General features: G+C 34.8%; 1 protein-coding gene across 3 annotated transcripts in view; it reads left to right on the plus strand.

The window, feature by feature from the left end:
• The window catches only part of LOC121385279 (glycerol-3-phosphate dehydrogenase [NAD(+)], cytoplasmic-like), a 28,407-nt gene extending 19,249 nt beyond the window's left edge, over positions 1 to 9,158 (plus strand). For all 3 annotated transcript variants that reach the window (XM_041515897.1, XM_041515895.1, XM_041515898.1), the window contains 2 exons: positions 2,441 to 2,547; positions 8,925 to 9,158. In XM_041515897.1, coding sequence (XP_041371831.1) covers positions 2,441 to 2,547; positions 8,925 to 9,021 — 204 coding nt within the window. In that variant the 3' untranslated portion in view covers positions 9,022 to 9,158. The remainder of the gene's footprint in view (positions 1 to 2,440; positions 2,548 to 8,924) is intronic.
• Positions 9,159 to 9,761: the final 603 nt, after the last annotated feature.

A 9,761-nucleotide genomic window follows, 5' to 3' on the forward strand; every position in this document is an offset into this window, starting at 1 on the left:
AACAATTTATTTCTTATTTTTAAATTAAAACTTGTCTGCAAAATGGTTTTGTTATTTTTTTAAATAAAAATAATCAACTGAAAAGTTACTATGAACAATATATGCTAATATGCCTTCGCTGATCATTTAACTAGTCTAACAGTAGTTTCATCCCCAAAAGCTATATGTTTGGTCACTGACCGAAAATGTAGACATTTATCTAGTCATTATATCTTGACAATACATAGTGATTGCAGAGTAAATTATAACGTAAAACCACATTAAAAATCTACACACGGCTACATGTATATTGAATAAGTGACTAGTTAAGTTTTGGCACACAAACATTTTCTAAATGTGATTTATTTACAGGTAGTTTATTTATCTAGTTTATTTATTTATTTATTTATTTATTTACTCTATTGATATTTTACACATTGAAAAACACTTGTGATGAATCCTCTATATACAGAATTTTGGAAACAAACTCTTCATATCTTCTGTTCTAATTATTACTGATTTTTTGTGTGTCTGATATTCTGCACTTTTCAGTTGTAGTGATGTTACCGTGGCAACCACATACATGTAATGTTCAATACACGAGGGCACCATATTTCAAATGTTTACGTTTACATTATGTGGTTTACGTGATTGGGTTTCGTGAAGTATATTTTTATAACCTAATCAGTCTCAAACTTGCATCCAGATTAGTTATCTTTTGAAGTTTGCAACTAGTGATGTTCCAACGATCAATTACTGTAATCAAACATTTAATAATCAATTATGAAAATCTATAATCGACTGTGTGGGTAAATGTTAACTGTAATTGTTCCTCCAGTTCTGATGATGTGATCGATGTAAATGCAATATACGTGTATGTTGAGGTCGGGGTTTGTTTTAATGTGTACTTATGTGTACGGTATTAACTAGTTGTAAAAGGAAAAATTAGCCATTTGTATTGTCTATCCATGTGAACACAATAAGGGTACATGTAAATGGCCCTTATATTTCAAATCCACCACGACAGGTATATCAAAGGCCGTGGTATGTGTTATCCTGTCTGTGGGATGGTGCATATAAAAGATTCCTTGCTACTAATGGAAAAATGTGGTGGGTTTCCTCTCTAAAGTATATTATGTCAAAATTACTAAATGTTTGACATCCATTAACCAATGATTAATAAATCAATATGCTCTAGTGGTGTTTTTTTGGTAATATATCAAATTCTTCTTATGTTCATATAATAATTCTAATCAATTGTGTACTCGAAATTTGATATTTTGGTGATCTACGGTATGTTGAAATGCCAACTAATTCCCAACACAAGTTACAACTTTTACTTTCAAATCTCACTGGCAGTTTGTGTAAATTTAGAGCTGTACCAGTACTGTATATAACTGACATTCAGTGAGAACAATGGTTCAGGTGAAATATGGTGCCCTACAAATATGGTATGAATTAAGTAAATTTTCACATACATGTACATGTATTGTGTATCAGGTGTGCAGTGTTAAAAAGGCATTGTTTTATGCAGTTTGCAGTGCAGCATCATGCATTGAAAAAGACAAACCATTGTTTTGAAATGATTTGCACGTCTCGTTGGACAAATTGTAAATTGCATATATACTATACATGTATTATATATGTAGTTTTATTAAAGTACAGTAATCAGGGGCTAACTGCAGTAGTATAACTTGAAGTACTGAATCAGACATTGACTGAGGGGTTTTATTATTTCTGTTATATTTCTGAATTATTATAATTACAACAAACAAAATAAAATACACTTTTTGTTTGGGTGTGTGTGTGTGTGATGGGGTAGTCTATGGGAGAGTGACAGAGCCCAGTGGCAAAGCGCTCGCCTATTGCAGGGTTGGTCTGGAATCGATCCCTATCAGTGGGCCCATTGGGCTATTTCTTTCTCCAGCCAGTGCACTACAACTGGAACATTGTCTATCAAAGGCCGTGGGATGGTGCATATAAAAGATCCTTTCCTAGTAATCGAAAAAATTTAGCAGATTTTTTCTCTGAGACTATATGACAAAATTACAGAATGTTTGACATCCAATAGCTTATGTACGATTACGTAATAGATCAGTGTGCTCTAGTGGTGTCGTTAAACAAAACTAACTTTTAAAAATCTTTTACAAGTTTATTTCATAATGACATTGTGTTTATAAGCAGCAGGTTTCCTTTCTCATTATCTATGTTTTCCTTAACCATAATGTCTGATACTGCATATAATATATCAGGGCTGTAGAATATTTTGCTAAATTATCTATTAAACTTCAAAATTTTCAGAAACCACCATTATTTTTCAACAGCTGCCCCAACTAACCCTATAACACACACCCCCCCCCCCCCCCCCCCACACACACACACACACACAACACACAAACACACTTCCGGTCTCATACACTTGTGCCTGTTATGATAATGAATTACATGTTGATGTTTTCAGAGCGTTCGTGTGTTAGAGAAAGAAATCCTCAAAGGTCAAAGTTTTCAAGGACCCAGGGTTGCTAGAGAGGTGTTCGGAATGTTGGAGAAAAGAAGTCTATGTGATAGGTAAGATGATGAGTCTTGTTTTCATTAGACCCCTACCAGTCCCACCGAAGGGGACCACAGGTTTCATCTCCTTCCTTCTGTCTATCTGTCTGTCTGTCCATCTGTCTATCCCACATACAGTTTTCCAGATGTTTTTTTTACAATGCCTTGAGATATTGATTGAGCTGAAATTTTACAAGTGTATAGCTTTATTGTGTACTGTTACAGATCAAGTTTCATTTTCATGGCAATTTACCCATTTTTGACATGAGTTATTGCCTTTGAATTTAGGAGATACGAAAATATGTTGGGCCTAGTAGGGGACATGTATTGCTTTATCTGTACTCTCAGAATGCTTGTTAAATATAGGATATGGTAATGTGTTAAACGGATAGGATAATGTGTTAAACAGAGCAAGTTGTTGTAATAGGTTAGATGGTAGGTACGGTGTAAGCCTTGTTTTTGTCATACATGTAGCTGCTTTTATTAGAATAGGATAGGATAATGTGTTAAACAGAGCAAGTTGTTGCAATAGGTTAGATGGTAGGTACGATATAAGCCTTGTTTTTGTCATACATGTAGCTGCTTTTATTAGAATAGGATAGGATAATGTGTTAAACAGAGCAAGTTGTTGCAATAGGTTAGATGGTAGGTACGATATAAGCCTTGTTTTTGTCATACATGTAGCTGCTTTTATTAGAATAGGATAGGATAATGTGTTAAACAGAGCAAGTTGTTGCAATAGGTTAGATGGTAGGTACGATATAAGCCTTGTTTTTGTCATACATGTAGCTGCTTTTATTAGAATAGGATAGGATAATGTGTTAAACAGAGCAAGTTGTTGTAATAGGTTAGATGGTAGGTACGGTGTAAGCCTTGTTTTTGTCATACATGTAGCTGCTTTTATTAGAATAGGATAGGATAATGTGTTAAACAGAGCAAGTTGTTGCAATAGGTTAGATGGTAGGTACGATATAAGCCTTGTTTTTGTCATACATGTAGCTGCTTTTATTAGAATAGGATAGGATAATGTGTTAAACAGAGCAAGTTGTTGCAATAGGTTAGATGGTAGGTACGATGTAAGCCTTGTTTTTGTCATACATGTAGCTGCTTTTATTAGAATAGGATAGGATAATATGTTAAACAGAGCAAGTTGTTGTAATAGGTTAGATGGTAGGTACGGTGTAAGCCTTGTTTTTGTCATACATGTAGCTGCTTTTATTAGGATAGGATAGGATAATGTGTTAAACAGAGCAAGTTGTTGTAATAGGTTAGATGGTAGGTACGGTGTAAGCCTTGTTTTTGTCATACATGTAGCTGCTTTTATTAGAATAGGATAGGATAATGTGTTAAACAGAGCAAGTTGTTGCAATAGGTTAGATGGTAGGTACGATATAAGCCTTGTTTTTGTCATACATGTAGCTGCTTTTATTAGAATAGGATAGGATAATGTGTTAAACAGAGAAAGTTGTTGCAATAGGTTAGATGGTAGGTACGATGTAAGCCTTGTTTTTGTCATACATGTAGCTGCTTTTATTAGAATAGGATAGGATAATGTGTTAAACAGAGCAAGTTGTTGCAATAGGTTAGATGGTAGGTACGGTGTAAGCCTTGTTTTTGTCATACATGTAGCTGCTTTTATTAGGATAGGATAGGATAATATGTTAAACAGAGCAAGTTGTTGTAATAGGTTAGATGGTAGGTACGATGTAAGCCTTGTTTTTGTCATACATGTAGCTGCTTTTATTAGGATAGGATAGGATAATGTGTTAAACAGAGCAAGTTGTTGTAATAGGTTAGATGGTAGGTACGGTGTAAGCCTTGTTTTTGTCATACATGTAGCTGCTTTTATTAGAATAGGATAGGATAATGTGTTAAACAGAGCAAGTTGTTGCAATAGGTTAGATGGTAGGTACGGTGTAAGCCTTGTTTTTGTCATACATGTAGCTGCTTTTATTAGGATAGGATAGGATAATGTGTTAAACAGAGCAAGTTGTTGCAATAGGTTAGATGGTAGGTACGGTGTAAGCCTTGTTTTTGTCATACATGTAGCTGCTTTTATTAGAATAGGATAGGATAATGTGTTAAACAGAGCAAGTTGTTGCAATAGGTTAGATGGTAGGTACGGTGTAAGCCTTGTTTTTGTCATACATGTAGCTGCTTTTATTAGAATAGGATAGGATAATGTGTTAAACAGAGCAAGTTGTTGCAATAGGTTAGATGGTAGGTACGATGTAAGCCTTGTTTTTGTCATACATGTAGCTGCTTTTATTAGGATAGGATAGGATAATGTGTTAAACAGAGCAAGTTGTTGTAATAGGTTAGATGGTAGGTACGATGTAAGCCTTGTTTTTGTCATACATGTAGCTGCTTTTATTAGAATAGGATAGGATAATGTGTTAAACAGAGCAAGTTGTTGCAATAGGTTAGATGGTAGGTACGATGTAAGCCTTGTTTTTGTCATACATGTAGCTGCTTTTATTAGGATAGGATAGGATAATGTGTTAAACAGAGCAAGTTGTTGTAATAGGTTAGATGGTAGGTACGATGTAAGCCTTGTTTTTGTCATACATGTAGCTGCTTTTATTAGGATAGGATAGGATAATGTGTTAAACAGAGCAAGTTGTTGCAATAGGTTAGATGGTAGGTACGATGTAAGCCTTGTTTTTGTCATACATGTAGCTGCTTTTATTAGAATAGGATAGGATAATGTGTTAAACAGAGCAAGTTGTTGTGATAGGTTAGATGGTAGGTACGATGTAAGCCTTGTTTTTGTCATACATGTAGCTGCTTTTATTAGAATAGGATAGGATAATGTGTTAAACAGAGCAAGTTGTTGTAATAGGTTAGATGGTAGGTACGATATAAGCCTTGTTTTTGTCATACATGTAGCTGCTTTTATTAGAATAGGATAGGATAATGTGTTAAACAGAGCAAGTTGTTGTAATAGGTTAGATGGTAGGTACGATATAAGCCTTGTTTTTGTCATACATGTAGCTGCTTTTATTAGGATAGGATAGGATAATGTGTTAAACAGAGCAAGTTGTTGCAATAGGTTAGATGGTAGGTACGGTGTAAGCCTTGTTTTTGTCATACATGTAGCTGCTTTTATTAGGATAGGATAGGATAATGTGTTAAACAGAGCAAGTTGTTGCAATAGGTTAGATGGTAGGTACGGTGTAAGCCTTGTTTTTGTCATACATGTAGCTGCTTTTATTAGGATAATGTGTTAAACAGAGCAAGTTGTTGCAGGATAATGTGTTAAACAGAGCAAGTTGTTGCAATAGGTTAGATGGTAGGTACGATATAAGCCTTGTTTTTGTCATACATGTAGCTGCTTTTATTAGAATAGGATAGGATAATGTGTTAAACAGAGCAAGTTGTTGCAATAGGTTAGATGGTAGGTACGATGTAAGCCTTGTTTTTGTCATACATGTAGCTGCTTTTATTAGAATAGGATAGGATAATGTGTTAAACAGAGCAAGTTGTTGCAATAGGTTAGATGGTAGGTACGATGTAAGCCTTGTTTTTGTCATACATGTAGCTGCTTTTATTAGGATAGGATAGGATAATGTGTTAAACAGAGCAAGTTGTTGTAGGATAGGTTAGATGGTAGGTACGGTGTAAGCCTTGTTTTTGTCATACATGTAGCTGCTTTTATTAGAATAGGATAGGATAATGTGTTAAACAGAGCAAGTTGTTGCAATAGGTTAGATGGTAGGTACGATGTAAGCCTTGTTTTTGTCATACATGTAGCTGCTTTTATTAGAATAGGATAGGATAATGTGTTAAACAGAGCAAGTTGTTGTAATAGGTTAGATGGTAGGTACGATATAAGCCTTGTTTTTGTCATACATGTAGCTGCTTTTATTAGGATAGGATAGGATAATGTGTTAAACAGAGCAAGTTGTTGTAATAGGTTAGATGGTAGGTACGATGTAAGCCTTGTTTTTGTCATACATGTAGCTGCTTTTATTAGAATAGGATAGGATAATGTGTTAAACAGAGCAAGTTGTTGTAATAGGTTAGATGGTAGGTACGATGTAAGCCTTGTTTTTGTCATACATGTAGCTGCTTTTATTAGGATAATGTGTTAAACAGAGCAAGTTGTTGTAATAGGTTAGATGGTAGGTACGATGTAAGCCTTGTTTTTGTCATACATGTAGCTGCTTTTATTAGGATAGGATAGGATAATGTGTTAAACAGAGCAAGTTGTTGTGATAGGTTAGATGGTAGGTACGATGTAAGCCTTGTTTTTGTCATACATGTAGCTGCTTTTATTAGAATAGGATAGGATAATGTGTTAAACAGAGCAAGTTGTTGTAATAGGTTAGATGGTAGGTACGATGTAAGCCTTGTTTTTGTCATACATGTAGCTGCTTTTATTAGGATAGGATAGGATAATGTGTTAAACAGAGCAAGTTGTTGCAATAGGTTAGATGGTAGGTACGGTGTAAGCCTTGTTTTTGTCATACATGTAGCTGCTTTTATTAGAATAGGATAGGATAATGTGTTAAACAGAGCAAGTTGTTGCAATAGGTTAGATGGTAGGTACGGTGTAAGCCTTGTTTTTGTCATACATGTAGCTGCTTTTATTAGGATAGGATAGGATAATGTGTTAAACAGAGCAAGTTGTTGTGATAGGTTAGATGGTAGGTACGATGTAAGCCTTGTTTTTGTCATACATGTAGCTGCTTTTATTAGAATAGGATAGGATAATGTGTTAAACAGAGCAAGTTGTTGCAATAGGTTAGATGGTAGGTACGATGTAAGCCTTGTTTTTGTCATACATGTAGCTGCTTTTATTAGAATAGGATAGGATAATGTGTTAAACAGAGCAAGTTGTTGCAATAGGTTAGATGGTAGGTACGGTGTAAGCCTTGTTTTTGTCATACATGTAGCTGCTTTTATTAGATATAGGATAGTAGCTGATAATGTGTTGTAAGCCTTGTTTTTGTCATACAGAGCAAGTTAGGATAATGTGTTAAACAGAGCAAGTTGTTGTGAGGTTAGATGGTAGGTACGATGTAAGCCTTGTTTTTGTCATACATGTAGCTGCTTTTATTAGAATAGGATAGGATAATGTGTTAAACAGAGCAAGTTGTTGCAATAGGTTAGATGGTAGGTACGATGTAAGCCTTGTTTTTGTCATACATGTAGCTGCTTTTATTAGGATAGGATAGGATAATGTGTTAAACAGAGCAAGTTGTTGCAATAGGTTAGATGGTAGGTACGATGTAAGCCTTGTTTTTGTCATACATGTAGCTGCTTTTATTAGGATAGGATAGGATAATGTGTTAAACAGAGCAAGTTGTTGCAATAGGTTAGATGGTAGGTACGATGTAAGCCTTGTTTTTGTCATACATGTAGCTGCTTTTATTAGGATAGGATAGGATAATGTGTTAAACAGAGCAAGTTGTTGCAATAGGTTAGATGGTAGGTACGGTGTAAGCCTTGTTTTTGTCATACATGTAGCTGCTTTTATTAGGATAATGTGTTAAATCAAGCAAGTTGTTGTGAAGAACACAACATGAGAATGCATTTTAAAATGTTAGGAAAAAGAAGTCTCTGGTATGTAACATGATAATTGCCTTGGTTTTTTGTCAAAGTGGCTGTTTCTGTTAGGATAAAATAGGATAATGTGTTAAATGGAGCAAGTTGTTATGAAGTGCACAACTTGAGAATTTAAATACAATTTAAAATGTTAGACAAGAGAGGTCTAAGCAGTAGGTAATGATAAGCTATACACTTGTCAGTGTGGCTGTTTTTATTAGACCAGTTTTCTATACAATGTATTTGCATTTTTGCTCTCGAATGTAAATATGCATTTTCAGGCATACATTTTTAGTATAGTTTCCCCAATAAATTGACGTTATTGTTTTGTGTTTGCCAACAAATTGTAATTGTGAAGTACTACATTATTTATACAAGAGAGAAGAAAAATATAAACTGTTACCATTTTTCTGAGACATTTTCAATGTTTGAATGTGCAAACTATATACTAAGCATGGGAAACAGACATTGTTTGTAACATATGAGAAAAATCCCAGCTCATCAATCAACTTTTTCCCCAATGATTAATAAAACAATGGTGTAATGGTGTTGTTAAAACAAACAAACTATTTTATTAATTGTAATATTTTACATTTTTCATTTCATTTTAACTTATTTTTGTGCTTATATCCAATTTAGGTTCAAGCACGCTGTCCTGGACACACACCTCAGCTATCTGGGTTGTCTGTCTAGGAGAGTGGGTTAGTGGTTACTTGTTAGTGGTTAGTGACAGAGAAGTCGGTGTAGTGGTGGAGTCGTTCATACTCGCACTGGGTGCGAGCCGGTACCTACACCTTATGCTATTTTACATGTATTTACTGTTTAAAATGTTTTTTTCCATCCAGGTTTCCGCTGTTTGTAGCCGTTCACAAAATCTGTGCCAGAGAAATGAATCCAGCTTCCTTTATTGACTGTCTGAGGGAACACCCAGAACATTTATAAGCTGACGCACCATTGGTTAACTTTTCCATAAAGAATTTTGTAAGAGACTTGTTGACTGGTTGCACCCTCCTGGCCATGTTGAATCAACCTAATGAATGTGCATATTATTCTTTAGTTACATAAAGTGTTGAATCATTTGATTCGATGATTATTTTTTTGCTTGTACATGTATGTTCCCACAAACTGATGCCGTAAACTTTGCCACCACATTGGACTGTTTATCATATTGTGTATGTATACAGGGATTTTCGTGAATGATGCATTGTGTAATGGGCTGTTTATCATTTTATATATACGGGATAAGACATTTTTATGGATTAAATTAAATTCCATCGAATTTGCCTTACTCAGGAAACATCTTGCGAATCGGCTAAATATACAATACAAACCTGTTTTTGTCATACAGGGTTCGACAAATGCACTTTGATCTCGGCTAATGAATTTTTGTTTTTGGGTAGATGAAATTATCAGCTGCGTTGCTATGATACACAGGGCACTAGCCAAAGCTTCTCCGATGGCTAGAGACTTTCTCAAACATTTGTCAAACACTGTAATAAACACATGTACATGTACATGTAACTGCATACATTTACAATGCTTAAACACCAATGTAAATTCGGCCCTGTTTGTTTTTACCAAGTCTTACGATATATTCTTGGTGTAAGTCAATACGTGTACTTTGTTATCGTCCATAAAGAAAACTAAACCACTTGAAAACCATTGTTAAAATATGCAAGACA

Source organism: Gigantopelta aegis, chromosome 11 (assembly GCF_016097555.1).
Source record: "Gigantopelta aegis isolate Gae_Host chromosome 11, Gae_host_genome, whole genome shotgun sequence".
In the NCBI taxonomy this organism is placed as follows: domain Eukaryota; kingdom Metazoa; phylum Mollusca; class Gastropoda; order Neomphalida; family Peltospiridae; genus Gigantopelta; species Gigantopelta aegis.